The sequence below is a fragment of the Geotrypetes seraphini genome, chromosome 2, assembly GCF_902459505.1.
Source record: "Geotrypetes seraphini chromosome 2, aGeoSer1.1, whole genome shotgun sequence".
NCBI classification, from domain to species: domain Eukaryota; kingdom Metazoa; phylum Chordata; class Amphibia; order Gymnophiona; family Dermophiidae; genus Geotrypetes; species Geotrypetes seraphini.
The window spans coordinates 154,694,212-154,712,499 of NC_047085.1; the positions used below are offsets into that span (position 1 = coordinate 154,694,212).

The following is an 18,288-nucleotide window of genomic DNA, read 5'->3' on the forward strand; positions in this document are numbered from 1 at the left end:
GTAACTGAAATCAGTAACTAGTTACTTTTTATTCCATGTAACCAGTAATGGTAACTAGTTACTTTTTTAATTTTTTTTTAACAGTAGCTATAACAGCACTGAATTGCGTCTCATGTAAAAATATGGTTTTAGCAATTGATCTTTTTAACAGACATAAAGTTTTGTTTCCCTTTTATCAGGATGTCTAAGCTCATGAACATTCCAAGACACAATCCTAACATCCGATAAGTTGGCAGCCATAGTATTCATACATTAGTGAAACTAAGAAATTAATTCTATATTCCTGTTTAAAAATATTTTAAGCAAATAGTTAAGTTGCAGAAAAATTCACAATATTATGCTTTATAAATAAGAAGTACATGTATATATATATATACACAATGTTGAAAATTAAAAAGGAAGGGGTAGTGTGGGACTCGCTGAAAGCGTTGTCCACAAACCCAGGATGATGGGTTTGGACATTCCAATAATATTTATGTGCAGAATAGCAATACATGTACAGCCATGCACATGCTGGTAATGTATGTGCATAAAACCCCACCAAGTTGCTCTAAAATTATTTCCCGTTGTTTAAATATCAACACGTGGCCTCCAATGTTTACACGTATTTTTTGTGCGCAAATTATTTCAATGCCATTTGGTTACAACATGAGAAGCTGAGTTTCAACACTGGAATGCGAATTAACAGCTTGCTACATCGGCCTTTTAGTGTAGTGGCAACAAATGGGTTCATCATAACATATGCCTGCCTCCGTTGCCCTGACTACGGTACTCATCGGCACGCGGACAGAAATAGTCAGCCGCCGAGAGCGCGAGTAGCGTAACGGATCGGCGCAGCCGGCTGCACGTGAGGGGGTGGGCAGATTTCGGCCGGGCACGGCGCGCGCACGGTCACGTCATGGAGACTGCGTGCCGGGCATTGCGCGTCGCCGCGGTTGTGTGGTGATGAGTGAGTCAGTTGTGGCCTGGCGGGGAGCGAAAGATACCGGAGGAAGCCCAGCCTCGGAGGGAGCCGCCTCCCCCCTCTCCTCTCCCCGCCCCACCGCCGCTGAGCCAACAGCTGTGGCACACCCACTTTCCCTCCCTCCCGTTCCCCGCCTGCGCCCCGCTCCCCTTCCTTTGCCCTCCCCCTCCCCTCCCCCCAGCCCACCCCACCCCCTCTCTGCGGCAGCGCCACCAGCCTCCAGCGCCATGGCAGCGAATAAACAGATCCTCATCCTCGACCCGCCCAACGAACTCAAATTCAGAGGTAAGGGGTGGTAGGTTCGCCGCCGGGCGGGCAGAGAGCCCGGCTCCTGCCAGCTGCAACGGTGCTCTGACCCAGCGGGGAGAGTGGAGGCAGGGGAGAAGACCGGACACGTGTGCGACCAGGGAGCGACAGTGGTTGTGGCCTTCCCTCCCCTGGCTCCGTAGCTCGGTCGTCGCCGCCGCCTCCTTCTCTCCCCGGTGTCAGCTGGCGGTGGCGGGCTTCAGGTGTCCTGGCCTCCGCTACGCCATTTTGAGAGTTCCGTGCCCCTTCTTAGCTGATGGAGCTGGTTCTCCGCTGGTGTTCTGCAGCTGTCCTGTCTGTCTGGCATTTGCAAGCACCTTCCCTGAGCCCTCCGTTGATAGGGTGACTGGGGGAGGTACTGATTCCAGAGGAGGGCGAAGACTCCTGCAACTGTCCCAGCAAGATATCCCTATTATCATATTAATGTGTCCAGCTCTTGTTAAGGCTGGCGGTACTAAACTTAATGGTGCTAATATTGGTATTGTTGCTCTTGTGACGCCGTGAGGGGACAGACTGCATTCTGTTATTGTGTTCGTGTAGTACAGTTCAAGAGAAGTCTCCTGAGTATAGTCGTCTGTCATTTTTCCTAACCATGGAAGCATAGACGCCCTCTTCACTCTTGTCCAACCCTGGCAGGGCCTTGCGCTCCGGGAAAGTGCATGGATCAGCTTTTCCGTGCATAGAGCAGGTTCCAACTGGGCTTCCTTTTCCTGCAGCAGACAGGAGCTAATCTGGACTGGAGCCGGGAAGAGGGTGCATTGAGAAGCTATCTACCTTTTTGTTGTGTGTGTGTATATCTATCTATTTTTTATGTCTTTTTCTGCTTGTGGTCTGGCAAGAGACCTGTTCTTTTCTTGGAGGGAGAGATCAAGCAGGCGGTTTCATAGGACCACTGAATGTTCAAACTCTGGGAAGGGTATGCAGACTCAGAGAGGGCCTCTCTGACCCAGCTTTTATCTGGACAGCCTTTATTACCGCATATACTCAAATATAAACCGAGGCAACCTTTTTTTTCTCCCCAAAAAGAGTAAAAAGGTTGGCTCAAGTATAAACTGAGGATTTATAGGGAAGGGGTAAAATGCATACCTCACGGACCTGACGGACCTCGTGGATCTAAACCCGTACGGCCTTAAAAATCTGAGGTCCATGTCGGTCTGTGTCCGTGGCGCTTGTAGTTTTTGTCGCTGACAGACCTTGATGAGGTTTTAGCACTGACGGATCCGTCTCAGCATAGGGAGGGAAAAGTGTCAGGATCCGTCAGCGCTAAAATCTCTTCGAGGTCTGTCAGAGCCAGAGACTAGTGCTGTGCTCTGCCGCTCCAGCACTAGTCTCTGGGTCTGACAGACCTCGAAGAGATTTTAGCGCTGACGGATCCTAACACTTTTCCCTTCCTATGCTGAGACGGATCCATCGGCGCTAAAATCTTATCAAGGTCTGTCAGCGACAGAAACTACAAGCGCCACGGACACGGACCGACACGGACCTCAGATTTTTAAGGCCGTATGGGTTTAGATCCACAAGATCCGTCAGGTCCGTGAGGTCTGCATTTTACCCCTTCCCGGATTTATATTCAAGTACTGTATAAGTATTGTTGGTCCAGTGGTGAGCTGGGACAGGAGCAATCTCTCCTTGTCCTATTCCGTCTGGCTCTAACCCCCTCCCTTGAGCCCTGGTTGGCCAGCGGTGTGCTGGGACAGGAGCGATCCTTCTCTTGTACTATCCCAGTTGACTCTGTACCCTGACCACTCCTCAACCTGTTGCAGACCTCCCCCGAGCTTGCTTTGAGCCCTGGTGGTGAACCAGGACAGGAGCAACCTTTCCTTTCTCTTGTCCTGGCTGCCACTGTACCACCCCACCTGCCTCCTGGACCCAGCAAAGGCCTACTTTGCACACCCTGGTGGTCCAATGGTGAATCGGGAACAATCCTACACTTCTGCCCTGTGCAGAGCCGCTAAAAGAAAATGGCTGCTGCGAGTTCCTGTGACAGCCATTTTCATTAGCAGCTCTGCATGGGGCAGGAGCATAGGAGGATTGTTCCAGCCCTGGTTCACCACTGCTGGATCACCAGGGTGTACAGCGTAGGCCTTTGCAGGGTCCAGGAGGTGGGGTAGTGCATGGTCAGTCAGGACAGGAGACGGGAGGGGTTGCTTCTGTCCCAGCTCACTGCTGGACCATCAGGGCTCAAAGAAGGCCTGTAGCAGGTATAGGAGGAGCCAAGGGTGGATAGCTAGATGACTCGAATATAAACTGAGACCCCGTATGGGCCATTTTTTGGCCCAAAAATCTTGGTTTATATTTGAGTATATATGGTGTTATAGTCAGATTTTGGCAGTTTAGTTACTTTTAGTCCTAATACACAGGAACATAATTTCCATGCTGTTTAAATAAGTTGTACCAGGTTGCCCTGTTCATGAATAAAGTAATTATATAGTATCAGATTTCAAAATGCCACAGACACTTAGGAAAAGAAAATGATGGTGACATTATTCAAAACTTAGTGTAAAAGGAATTTTAAGAATTTAGGAAAGGTGATGAATGGCTATGTGTAAACCTTAATTTACCAGAATGTTTCTTTTTGCTGCTAACTTTGTTACTGAAAAGTTGATAGCAAGAAAAGAGTACTTTGTGATAACTGAGATTGGTTTTAGAGGTCTAGCCTATTGTTTCATCACCTGTGTTTTGAGATGTTTCAGGAGTGAATCAGGAAATACAGACTACTGAGCCTGATGTCCATGCCTAGCAAAATGGTAGAAATGGAGATAAAAGTGCTTTGGATGAATTACCGGTAATTTAACTTATACATATGGTAGTTTAATGTGACAAAGCCAACATGGAATGTAGCCAAGGGAATTCTTACCTTGCCAGCTGTTAGATTATTGTGAAGGCCTGAATAAACATGTAGAAAAAGTTGGGCCAGTGAATACAATTGATACAGTATACCTGAATTTTCAGAATGCCTGACTAAGTACCTTATTATGAGAGACTTCTCAGAAAATTTAAGAAGTCATGGGATAGAAGGCAATGCCCTCTTGCAGATTGGGAACTTGTTAAAATAGAGAATAATACTTGATGAGTTTTCTCAGTGGAGTGTTCCAGGGGACCATGGTTTTAACATAATAAATGTTGAAATTGTTCTTTACCCATTTACATTTTGAGATATTGTATTAGATTGGAACCTTAATCTGATAAAGCTGTCAATATAATAATAATAACTTTCTTTTTATATACTGCCATACCACAAACAGTTCTAAGCTGTTTACAAGGGAAGAGACTATACAGACAGCAACATTACAGAGTACTTTCGAAATTACATTGGCATGCTAAGTTTAGTCAGGTTTATCTGGAAGTGTTTTGGAAGTACATCAGGTTGAAGTGGGGTCAGAGAATTTTGTCAAAGAGAAGTTTTTATTGACTTCCTAAACGTTTGGTACGAAAGTGCATTTGAGATGAAGTTGGTTAAACATTTGCTCCATTTGCCTGCTTGGAATGATAGTGTTCTATTGAGGTATTTCTTGTAGGTGCAGCCCTTTAGGGATGGAAGCGCGAACAAGTAGGTACTGCGTGTATTAGATGTGCCTGGGAATTCGAATTGGTGAGACAGATAGGATGGGGATGAACCTGTCATGGTTTTGAAGCATAGGCAAGCAAACTTAAAAATGACCCTTGCTTCCACAGGCAGCCAGTGTAGTTTTTTTGTAATATGGGCTTACATGGTCTGATTTCTTGAGGCCATAAATGAGACGGACTGCAGTATTTTGGATGACTCTGTCGTTTGATGGTTTTCTTGAGAGATCCCAAGTATATAATATTGCAGTAGTCTAAGGTACTTAAGATCAGGGATTGAACCAGCAGTCGAAAGGAAAAGAAATCGAAGTATTGTTTAATGGTACGAAGTTTCCATAGAGTGAGAAAGCATTTTTTGACTTGAGCATTAGTGTGATCTTCAAACGTCAGGCTTCGGTCCAGGGTGATGCCAAGGATTTTGGTTGTGGGATATGCAGAAAATGTATGGGAATTCTGCCATAGTTGAACCCTGGTAGCCTCTCAGATTACTCTATTGAAATTAAATATTAATTAAAATAATAATACTTGAAAGTTTTATGTTTATTCAGGCCTCCTGCCTAGGGTCTGCTGAGTCCCAACTACTCCATTGGCTATAGGGTATAATTGGAAGGGGCACACACATGCACAGAGCATGGGAGGGATATGGATGTGGCATCTACTTATGTGCACAGCTTATAGAATGCAAGAACGCACTCAAGCAGCCCATTTAGACCTGTCATAGACTTCCACCCCCCCTTTCAAAGCTACCGCTCATCATACTGATTCCACTTTTTCCCCATTAACGGTACTTGGTATTCCGTATTCTCTGACTCTTCAATGTCTTCCTCTCATTTGTATTTTGCTATTCACTGGTTTTTCCAACCATTTCAGTGTAACATGTTAAAATTATATGAAACCTATGTATATCATTCTTCTTGCCAATTTGCATCATGTAATCACTGATCGTTCTGAGACCCCTTCTCTATCTATATGTTGTAATTCGCTGACTGTACAGCTATTCTTCTCTGTGAACCGCCTAGAAGTCGCAAGATTATGGCGGTATAGAAAAATAAAGTTATTATTATTATTATTAATTGGGTAATCTGATCCATTTAGTCTCAAGGAGGTGTTCACGATCTTGTTATTGGGACTTGCCAAGAAGATCTTGTTTTTTTCGGGATTCAGGTTTAGTTTGGAGTGCATAGTCCAATGTTCTACCTTATAAGGACGGATGAGATGAATATGATGTTTCCACCCCACTGTCCTAATCCCTTGCCATAGCCCCAACTGAGGCTACCTGGCAACAGAAAGTTATCTCTCTTCCCCACCACATACACCACAGTCTCCAGCATGTGTTTGTGCCAAAGTGACTCCTAACCTTCATCAGTCCCATCATGCTTATTGTCTGTCATTTTATGTTTATTTATTGTGAACTTGATAAATCATCTTTTTCATTAAACAAATTGGGGCAGTGTTTAAAAAAAAAAAAAAAGTTATTCAATAATCATGTCAGGAAAGTTGCAGAAAACCCAGGAAACACAAACTTAGGGGTCCTTTTACTAAGGCGTGCTAAATGATAATGCATGCGAATATGTCCATAGGATATAATGGACGTGTTGGCACGTTTAGTATTTAGCACGCACTAAGACGCACTAGCACGCCTTAGTAAAAAGACCCCTTAGTTGCAGTTGCTTAATCAACAAAGAGCTGGGCTGTTTACTTAGACTTCTGGTGGTTCACTGAACATTAGACCAAAATAACGTCCCACTCTTTATTTAGCCGGCTGTGGTCAGAAGAAAGGCTTTGTTATTAGGAAAAAGGGCTTGTCTGCAGAATCTTATAGTTTGATCTTTCATAGACATTCGATCTGGCTGATAATCTTTTTAAAAAAATCAATTTTAAGTAGCCTGGGGAATACTGATAGCATGTTCTACTGATTTAAAGGCTTTTTAACCTGTAGATCATACAAGGTGAAATTTCATGATACCTTGTCCAAAGCATAGCGAGTGGAATTTGGGGCCCCCCATCACCTACTTTGTTTAATATTCTGATGTCCTCACTTGGGTCTCTTTTTAGAAAGCCATGCTAGCAATTCTCATACAGCAGATTATTCTAGGACAATTGGGTGACACATTTGGGTGGGTGACATCATCCACAGAGACTGGTACGGACAGTGTTAAAAGTCATTGCCACTTTAAGTTTTTAGAAACTTCGTGACTGCCTGCACCAGGAATGCATGAGTGCCTTCTCGCTCGATGTTGGCTCACGGTACCTCAGTTCTTTGTTTTCTGCAGAGCGAAGTGCTATTTTTTTGGATTCTGTCCAAAATCGTGTTGCTTTCCCATCAACGTTTCTCTTTTTTGCCCTTCAGCTTTATTTCTTTCTTTGTTTTTATTGTTAGTGTGTAAAGAAAATAAAATTTTTTGTTGTTGCCTCAGTCGGGCTTTTGGGTCCTCTCTTTTCTACTTCAATAATATTTTGTCCTCAGTGATCCCATTGAGTCTTTTGAATTCGCTGCTGTTATTTTTCCATCCATGCCTAAACCTTTGAACAGTTTCAAAAAGTGCTGTCTGTGCCAGCGCCCTACTTCAATCACTGACCTGCACAGTTGGTACATACAGTAAGGCCTGAGTATCAAGTAGACACTTGTACTCGTTCTACACTACAGAAATGCTCGTCGTATCCAGCAGGAAAAGCTGTTTGGCTCAGCCATACACTCCAGTGATAAATCTGAGCCATTGGTAACTGTGGTACCAATATCGGTGCTGTTTCTCAGTGGCGTACGCCAGGGGACCATGGTTTTAACATCATAAATGTTGAGCCAGTTTACATTTTGAGATATCGTATTAGATTAGAACCGTAACAATCTGATTTGTAACCAAGAACTCTTAAAGCCTTACCCCTGTATTCTACTTACATGTCTCTCTCCCTCCCTACAAATATTCATGTATTCAAAGACTTCATGTTATTTTCTTCGCTGACTGTCTAGCTCTTCTTATTGTAAACCACCTCAAATTACTATGGCTTTGGCGGTATATTAAAAATAAAATTACTATTATTATTAATTATAAAACTGTTAAAATATGATGCTTCCAGTCCACTCCTAATCCCTTGCCATAGTCCCAACTGTGGCTATTTGGCAACAGAAATATATCTCTCCTCCCCACAACAACCTCCAGCATGTGTTTGTGCCAAAGTGATTCCTAACCTTCATCAGCCCCTCATGCTTATTGTCTCAGTCATTTTATGTTTATTTATTTATTGTGAACTTGATAAATCACCTTTTTCATTAAACAAATTGGGGGTAATGTACAGCAAAAAACAATTTTTTTTTAAAAAAAGGAAAGGAATTCAATAATCATGACAGGAAAGTTGCAGATACCCAGGAAACACAAACTTAGTTATAATTGTTTAACCAACAAAGTTTCAAGTTTTCAAGTTTCAAGTTTATTTAAAATATTTGATATAATCGCAGTATCCAAATCCAATTCGATTTACAAAATTAAAAATAGAAAAATAAAAAATTTCCAACAAACAGGACATTAAAGACAATTATGACGTAAAAACACTGATGAAGAGGAGGGGGGAAAAACGGATTAAATACAATTCTAAAATAAATAAAAAGGAAGGGTAAGGAAACAAAAGGTTGGGGAACGGTACCCACTTAATTTCTACTTAACAGTGTTCCTTGTCCAGATAAATTCCAGGGAATAAGATAATGTGATTATGAAAAGGGTCAGTTAAAGGCGTCCTTAAACAACCAGCTTTTTAGTAGGACTTTAAATTTAGTAGGTAATTTTTCTTCTCTTATATTGAGAGGAATAGTTCTAAATTTGGGGAGCTGTAACAGAAAAGATCAAATCCCTCCTTGAATAAATAATTTTTAGTGAGGGAGTTACCAGCAGGGCTGTTTACTTAGACCCTCTTTTACAAAGGTGTGCTAAGCTTTTTAGCATGCGCTAAATCAACGCGTGCACTAATCGTTAACGTGTCCATAGGATAACATGCACACATTGACATTTAGCGCATGATTAGTGCGCGCTAATATTTACCATGTGCTAAAAAGCATAGTGCACCTTAGTAAAAGAAGGGGTTAAACTTCTGGTGGTTCACTGAACATTAGGCCAAAATAATGCCCCCTCCTTATTTAGCCAGCTGTGCTCAGAAGAAAGGCTTTGTTATCAGAAAGAAGGGCTTGTCTGCATAATCTTATAGTTTGATCTTTCCTCCATTGGGCAAGCCTGCTAAGAAGCCATCCCCTTCCCAACAAGTGTAGCAGGCCTCTACTGCATTGAGTCCCTCAATAAAGGCCAAGAGTTGACACCATTGATCTCCTTCAGTGCAGGCGGTGTCTTCTACAGGGCATGCATCCTCATTGAGGTCTCCCAACCCTCGATACCCTGCAGCACCGATGGTACCAGCTGTTGAGCCAAGGATACTGGTGCAAGTCAAGTTCAATTTATTTAAAATACCGCAAATATAAAACAAAGAGGCAAATCTTAAGTGGTTTACAATAATAAAAAAATAAAATTAGGGTAAAAACAAAATCAGCAACAAGAGTACTAGTCAAAACATGAAGAAAGACAATTGAGAACATGGGGAAAGAGGAAATCAATGGATTACAATAGAAATAAAAAGGTTGGGGAGCGGGATGAGCAATTCGGTAACAGTCTTCAGAGAAGAACTGAAAGAGTTCTTCCAGAGGGAGCTCGGTGACTTATTTAAATTGCATTCAACACCTGTGCTTGCATCGACTCCCCAGCCTGAGCTTAGCACATAGAGGCCACATAGTACCAGTAACAGGTCTGCATCGCAGCATCGGCGCTCTGCATTGCAACATCGCTAAACATCGACATCACATGGTACTGCTGCCCATTCTAGCTCCAAGAGACCATTACACGGTACCAACTTTCCATTGCATCAATGTTGCTCATCATTGCATTCACAATTGGATTGAAACTGAAGTCGTCGAAGAAGCTCTTCTCGACGCTCTCGCACTCATCAGACTCCTCTTCTTAGAAAATCTTTTGTTCTACAGAGAATCTTCTGGGGTGCTGGATGTCGATTCTGACCTGTTTCAACATAATATTGATACTGAGTTTAAGCCTATATTATCTGCTCCAGAGTCTTATGGCATCCCATCAGATCATCTCCTCATCCTCCCAGACGAAGATCTCCTCTAGAGGGATTTTTATTTACCAAGTATATTGGGCAGATGGGAAAAGCTCTGCCTGTCAAATTGGAGTCGGATACTGAGCCCAGAGCAGATCTCATTGATGCTTTAGATTTCGATGAGCTTCCCAAAAAGCTTCTTAGCTTGCCTCTGCACAATCTTCTCAAAGATGCGCTCTTTAAGAACTGGGAAATCCCTCTCTCTATTACCTTAGCTCCTAGAAATATTGACTCTTTATTGAATATAAGCTTGTCCAGGATTTGATAAACTGTAGTTGCTCGTTAAATCAACTGTTAAAAAATCCTCCAGCTCCAGGGTCTATGCCACTGTACACCAGGACGTGAGGATCGTACTATGGATAGGTTTGGAAGTTGTCTTTACCAGAACTCTCTGTTAGCTAATTGAGTTCTCAATTGCAACTTCTACAGGGCTTTTTTTTTTTTTAACCTTAAATAGCTCATAAAGAAGTTGGCTGATTTTGAGCAGTATATTCCATCTGACCGCCTACCAGAATTTCAACAGACTTCTCAGTCTACTTCAAATGTGGAAATTTATGGCAAGAACGGCGTTTGAGATAACATCTAGAGCATCAGCAATGTCTATTGCTTTGAGACGTCTTGCATGGTTGCGAGTCTCGGACATGGATATTAATCTTCAAGACCGGTTGGCAAACATTCCTTGTCTCAATAAAGAACAAAGTGGAAGATGCTACTCAAAGACTTACTCAGCATGGGAAGAGTTGGAATACTTCACGGGATCTAAGGCTAAGGCTCAACCATCTAAGCTGCCTTGAAGATTTGTGCCTTTTTCCTATAAGAGGCAGCATCCAATAACATCCTCTTCTAATCCTCCACCACAGAAGAGGCAGAAACAGAGGCCTCAGAAGCCATCGCAGTCTTTTTGACATGCTTTTAGAGAGCATAGCCAAAATTCCTCCTCGGCCTCTTCCACAATCCATCAGAGGTTGACTTATGTTGTATCATCGGCGCTAGACTTTCATCACCATGGACATCTGGGTCCTCATTCTTCCAGACCACCCTCCACCAGGGTCCTCTTTCACATTTCAATAGATGTCCCTTCTTCAGGAAATAAAAGCTCTACTTCAACTAAATGCCATAGAAGTAGTTCCCCTTTCTCAGAAAAATCAGAGGTTCTACTCTATGTATTTCCTAATTTCAAAGAAGACTGGAAGTCTTTGTCCAATTCTTGACCTCCAAGCCTTAAACAAATATCTAGTGAAAGAAATGTTTTTTGAATGATATCTCTAGGGACCCTATACCCACTTCTAGAATAAAACGATTGGCTGTGTTCTCTATACTTCAGAGGCCTATATAAACATATTCATACATCCCAATCACAGAAAATTTCTGCGTTTTCAGATAGCTTATCAACACTTCCAGTACAAAGTTCTACCATTTGGCCTAGCTTCTCCAAGAGTGTTCACCTGCCTAGTGGTGGTGGCAGCAACCGTCTGTACCCACAGGTGTCAAGAGTTCCATAACTGGACGACTGATAAAAGCTCCATCTCCTCAAGCAGTAGTCAGCTTTCCCAAGTCGCAACTTCAATTCTCTCAAGTGCTGGAATTCATAAGAGCCCTACTTGACACCACTCTTCTATGAGCTTTTTCTACCTCAACAAAGACAAGGCACTTTACTTCATCTTTGCAGTCATGTCTCATTCTACATCTCAGCAAGACAAATGATGTAACTTATAGGTCACATGGCATCCACAGTTCATGTCACCCCCTTTGCACAACTTCAGATCAGTGGACCCTAGCATCTCAATGGTCTCAAGCCCTCGATCCCTTGTCTCGATGGATCAGTCGCCTCACCTCTTCGCCAGTCTCTTCAGTGGTGGATGAATCCAACAAATTTCTCCAGAGGTTTGTTATTTCACATCTTCCCACATCAGAAGTGCTCACCATGGGCATATCCATGTATGCTTGGGGAGCTCAACAGGAAGTCATGGCAGCCATTTGGATGACTACTCTGCACGGGGCAGGAGCATAGGAAGATCGCTCCTGCCCTGCTCTCGACGCTCATAGGCTCCCTGCGCTAAAAACCTCTATTGCGGTTTAGTAAAAGGGGACCTTAGTGTAAAATATAGACAGCAGATATAAATTCACATACATTTTGATCACTAAATTTAAAATAAAATCATTTTTCCTACCTTGTCTGGTGATTTCTCTGGTTGCACTTTCTTCTTCTGACTGTGCATCCAATCTTTCTTCCCTTCTTTTAGCCTGTATGCTTCCTCTCCTCCTGACCTCATTCCCCCCCCCCCCACAACATTTTCTTCCTCTCTCCCTGCCCTCTCTTTCTTTCTCTCTTCATGGCCCCTTTCTTTTTTTCTGTTTCTTTTCTTTCCTTCTGTCTCCCTGCCTGCCCTCTTTCTCCCTCCCTGCCCTCCCCCAAGCCACTGCCACTGCCATCGGATAACAGGCCGCCAGCCAAGCTCTCCCTGCTTCGGGCCCACCAGCATTCCTCTCCCCGACGTTAATTCTGCTGTCGGAGAGGAAGTTCCGTTGGCCAGAACTTCCTCTCCGGCAGCAGAATTGACGTCGGGGAGAGGAAGGCTGATGGCCCAAGATCGACCTATTGGAAAAAATGCTGCCGGGTCCTGCCTTTGAGGAAACAGAAAGTAGGCAGGACCTGGCAGCAAGAAGAGCAAATCGCAAGCTTAACTGACCTGTCTCCCGCTTTAGCCCGCGAACGGGGCTCTAACATGTGCGTGTCGGCTTCCCTTCTCTCTCCCCCCCCCCGGACATAACTTCCGGTTTCAGAGGGAAGAGAAGGGAAGCCGGTACAAGCACACGTTAGCCCCCAGAGCATAAGTTCTTCAAGCCGGTTTTTTTTTTTAAATGTTGAGTAATGGCGGCAGCAGCAGAATTCAGGAGTGGGCTAGTCAGGAGGGGAAAAAAAGAGAAGGAAAGGGAACCCGCTCTGCGATCGACTGGGTTCGCCTGAGTGAGCGACCTGTCGATCGCGATCGACGTATTGGGCACCCCTGCTCCAGAGCTTACACTAAAGGTGCGACGGAAAGATGAGAAGAAAACCATAAAATAACAGAGCCCTGAAACTCATGCGAAGACAGTGTATCAATAAGTAGGCGGTGATCTATGGCAGTGTTTCTCAACTCAGTCCTGGAATACCCCCTTGCAGGTCAGGATTTCAGGCATATCCACAATTAATATGCATGAAAGAAATTTGCTTATAATGGAGGAAGTGTATGCAAATCAAGTTTATGTAAATTCATTATGGATATCCTGAAAATCTGACTGGCAAGGGGGTACTCCAGGACCGAGTTGAGAAACACTGATATATGGTGTCGAATGCCGCAGATAGATTAAGGAGGATGAGGATGGGTTAGAATTCATAGAAACATGATGGCAGATAAAGGCCAAATAGCCCATCCAGTCTGTCCATCCTTAGTAACCATTATTTCTTCCTCTCTCTAAGAGATCCCATGGGACTATCCCATTCTTTCTTAAAATCAGACACAGTCTCTGTCTCCACCACCTTTATCGGGAGACTGTTCCATGCATCTACCACCCTTTCTGTAAAAAAAAGTATTTCCTTAGATTACTCTTGAGCCTATCACCTCTTAACTTCATCCTTTGCCCTTTCATTCCAGAGCTTCCAGGTCATTGGAGACTTTTTAGTAAGGGCAGTTTCTATAGCGTGAAGGGGGTGTAAGCCCGTTTGAAGAGGGTCAAGGATATCTCAAGTTGAAAGAAAGTCAAGACAATTAATGGCAGCAAGTCAAGACAATGGTGATGGACAGCTTGTTCTAGTAGTTTGGATAAGAAGGGGAGAAGGGAGATGGGGTGATAATTGGAGAAGCAGGTAAGGTCCAGTGATTGGTTTTTTTTTTTTCAGGAGCGGTATAACTACAGTGTGTTTGAAGGCAACAGGTACAGTTGTAGTGTAGAGAGATAGGTTTAATTAGCTTTTTTGGATTCACGGATTAATGTACTAGTTAAGAGATCATTTCTATCCTTAAGAACACAGATGAATTCAAGGGATATTAGATTTCTCAGTTTTTCGGTTAGTGGTACAATATATTGTTCTGTCATTTTTAGGTTATTATAATGTACTTATGCAAGCTGTCAAAAGAATTTACAAAAAAACCTTCAAATTTTCCAAAATATGTTAGCCAGATTGATTTTCTCCATTCATATATATGAGAGTTACTCTATCGTTCATTCAATTACATTGACTTCCTATAGAGGCTAAAATTAATTTTAAAGTGTATTATGATTTTTAAAATATTGCATGGTTTAGCACCTGATAATTTAACATGACAAATATGTTTTGTGACCCAAAATAACCCCCTCCTTTACTAATGCATAGTACGGGTTTTAGCACCAGTAGTGGCGGTAACTGCTCCGACGCTCATAGGAATTCTATGAGCGTCAGAGCAGCTACCGCCGATGCTAGCACTAAAACCCATGCTACGCTTTAGTAAAGGAGGTGGTAAGTCTCTGGAATTCAATGTTATTACATTATCCTACCCTACTCCAAAATGAAAGTGTTCTAAAACTTATGTTATCGGTCAGTCTCAGCATGAAATATGTTTCCTTTGGATATCCGCTGCCGGAGGATGTGATAGGCAGAAGTACGCTACAGGGCTTCAAAGAAGGTCTGGACAGGTACCTAGAGGACAAAGGGATTGAGGGGTACAGATAGGAGTAGAGGTAAGGTTATAGGGACAGGATTAGAGGTAAATTATAAAATTAGTCAGAGACTACTGTTCAGGCAGTGGGCCTGATGGGCCGCCGTGGGAGCGGACCGCTGGGCAGGATGGACCTCTGGTCTACCCCAGCGGAGGCAACTTCTTATGTTCTTATCATTTAGGAAAGGTTTAAAAATTTCCTGAGAGAGATCTCTTTTAATTGGAATGGATGCAGCAACTTGGCTTTAATTGAGAATTTTGTCATAGAAGAGTTTTCATTTGTGGTAAATAGGCTTTGTTTTTTTTAGTGAGTCTTTGTTTGCTGTGTAACTCAATCTAATGTAACATTGCACTACCCAAGGTCTGCTTGGTTTTCCTCTTATTGTTATTCTCTTAGAACCTTGATAGGCTTTTGCAGAATATAAGAATATTTTTAACTGTATTGTATTGTGCATTTTATTTCTATAGTGCTACCAGATGCACACAGCGCTGAACATTAAATATGCAAGAGATGGTCCCTGCTCAGAGGAGCTTAGTCTAATTATGACAGAGACACAGGACACAAGGTGGATTAATATATACTGTTCACCAAGGGGTTGTAAAGGGATGAAGAGGTATAGAGGGTGGGGTTGCATAGAGAATAAGAAACAGATACCATTATCAGCTTTTGAGCTGTCCTACATTAGCTTGCTTAACTATGTGGGCCCTGGCACTGAATATTGCTAGTACCAGTGCAACTCCTGGCTGCTTAAATCACTTTGAATATTAGCAGGAGTAGTTTTGTAGTAACATTTTGAATAATTTAATATAACAGCCTTACTGGGACTTACCAATGATACATCTAGCCCAGTATCCTGTCTTCACGGAGACCAATCCAAGTCACAAGTACCTGGCAAATTTTATGCATTCCATGCCACCGATCCAGGGTAAGCAGCTGCTTCTATCCATGTATGTAATTACCCACTCTTACCACATCCTCTGGTAATGCATTCCAGAGCTTAACTATTCTCTGAGTGAAAAAATATTTCCTTGTATTGGTTTTAAAAGTATTACTCTGTAACTTCATTGAGTGTCCCCTAGTCTTTGTAAATCTTGATGCAGTAAAAAATCAATCCACTTATACCCGTTCTACACCACTCAGTATTTTGTAGACTTCAATCAATCATATCTCCCCTCAGGTCTCTTTTCCAAGCTGAAGAGCCCTAACCTCTTTAGTCTTTCCTCATACGAGAGGAGTTCCATCCCCTCATCTTGGTCGCTTTCCTTTGAACCTTTTCTAGTGTTACTATATCTTTTTTGAGATAAGAAACTAGGCACAGATGAGGTCACACCATTGAGTGATACAGAGGCATTATAACATTCTTAGGGCTAGATTCACTAAAGTCAGCGATTGACACTACACCTGAGCCAATAAGGGCCTTAGGCCCCTCCCTGTACATCGCATGATACACCAGGGAGGGGCCTAAGGCCCAATATTGTCAGCAAGAGAGGAGGAGCAAGAGGTGTTTTCAGTACCGCTTGTGCCTAACTTTTAAGATATGGGGCATGGGGCCCTGGAAGGGGAGGGCATCCCTCCTGCCTTTTTCTTAGGGGAGAGGGTAGGGGAAGGTCTTTCCTGATAAGAGGGAGTGGGCATCCCTCCTGCTGTTTTGCTGCAGGGTGGGGAGTCAATCGGGATGGCAGGAAGGAGTGGGCATTCCTCCTGCCATCTTTTTGGGGTTCAAGGGGGGAGGCCAATGGCTCAGGGATGCTCGCGCGAGGGGGGGAGCTTTTTTTAATGGGATAGATGGTGCATGTTTAACACAGGTACAACATATGTGCCATTTAAAAACAAAACTAGAAGCCCTAACAGTGATAGGAGGCTGCTTTCCCTGTCACTGCTGTTAGGGCTCCACGCATGTGTCAGTTATTCACTGAGCGATTGAATTGGTTGCGTTTGCATGCAAATCATTTGTACCTCCGTGCAAATCATTTGCATATAAACTTGATAGTGAATCAATCGCTGTTGGAGAATCGGCCAGAGAATTGCTCAACAGCAATTGTTGCTATCTTTAGTGAACCTAGCCCTTAGTCTTGTTTACCATCTCTTTTCTAATAATACTTAGCATCATGATTGCATTTTTGGCTGCTGCCGCATATTGAGTGGATGGTTTCAGTGTATTATCTGCGCTGACTTCCAAGGTGGACCATAGCATCTGTTAACTGTGATTTGGATTATTCTTCCCAATGTGCATCGCTTTGCATTTGTCCACATTAAATTTCATCTGCCATTTGGACGCCCAGTCTTCCAATTTCCTTAGGTCTTCCTGCAGTTTTTCAGTCTGCATGCATTTTAACAACTTTGAACAGTTTAGTATCATCTGCAAATTTAATAACCTCATTTGTAGTTCCAATTTCCAGTTCATTTATAAATAAATAGCACTGTGTTACACCACTATTTACCCTTCTCCATTGAGAAAAAAAGGCCATTTAACCGTATCCTTTGTTTTCTGTCTGATAACCAATTCTTAATCCACAATTCAACATTGCCTCCTAACCCATGACTCTTTAATTTTCTCAGGAGCCTCTCATGATGATCTTTGTCTGGATATTTAGGTACACTACATCAACCAGCTCGCCTTTATCCACATGTTTATTTACACCTTCAAAGAAGTTAAGCAGATTGGTGAGGCAAGACCTCCCTCAACTAAACCCATGCTGACTCTGTCTCATTAAATCATGTTTGTCTACTTGTTCCACAATTTTATTTTTTATAATTGTTTCCACTATTTTGACTGGCACTGAGGTCAGGCTTACCGGTCTGTAATTCCCCGGATGTCCCCTGGAACCTTTTTTAAAAATCGGCGTAACATTGGCCACCCTCCAATCTTCAGGCTCTACAGATTATTTTAGCGACAGATTACAGATCACTAACAGCTCAGCAATTTCATGTTTGAGTTCTTTCAGTACCCTGGGATATATACTATCTGGTCCAGGTGATTTATCACTCTTTAACTTGTCAATTTGGAACTGCTCTGATTTAGTGTAGGATTGGGCTGGGGAGGGCATCAATGGGAACTCCACTAACTTGGAACATGAGGATGTTACTGGCCAGAATTTATGATAGATATCCTGCAAACAGGATGGTTGGATAGGCTGGAGTGGGCTTTAACGTCAACTTCAGCATTTGGAACCTAGGACAATACCAGGTGGATTTACAGTTTATGACCCAGAAATATCAAAGAAGAGACAAGTTAGTTTAATCACGTATTTTTAATGGGTATAACTAAGGGGAAGACTGGATGGACCGTTCAGGTCTTTGCCATCATTTGCTATGTTATTATGCTCTAGTATGAGGAAAAAGTAGAGGATGGAGCTCTTCAGTTTGGAAAAGAGACTGTTAAAGGAAGATATGATTGAGGTCTACAAAATAGTGAGTGGTGTAGAAAAGGTATGATTGAATCAATTTTTCACCAATAGGAGGAAATATTTTTTTTCACTAATAGAATAGTTAAGCTCTAGAACTTGTCAGAGTAGGCGCTTACATCAGTTAGTGTAGCTAGGTTTAAGAAAGGTTTGGACAAGACAGACATGGGGAAAGCCACTGCTTGCCCTGGATCAGAAGCATGGCATGTTGCAACTATTTGT

The 18,288-nt window shown here is 42.8% G+C and overlaps 1 protein-coding gene across 5 annotated transcripts in view; it reads left to right on the forward strand.

Annotated features, from left to right (window-relative positions):
• The first annotated feature begins 806 nt into the window (after positions 1-806).
• VAPA (VAMP associated protein A) overlaps positions 807-18,288 on the forward strand; it is a 194,759-nt gene continuing 177,277 nt past the window's right edge. For 2 of the 5 annotated variants that reach the window (XR_004538374.1, XR_004538375.1), the window contains exon 1: positions 807-1,249. Coding sequence is in view for 3 of the 5 variants with exons in the window: in XM_033934078.1 (XP_033789969.1) it covers positions 946-1,249 (304 nt within the window). In the remaining 2 variants the exon portion in view is untranslated. The remainder of the gene's footprint in view (positions 1,250-18,288) is intronic. The other 3 variants (XM_033934078.1, XM_033934077.1, XM_033934075.1) reach the window with 3 other exon arrangements.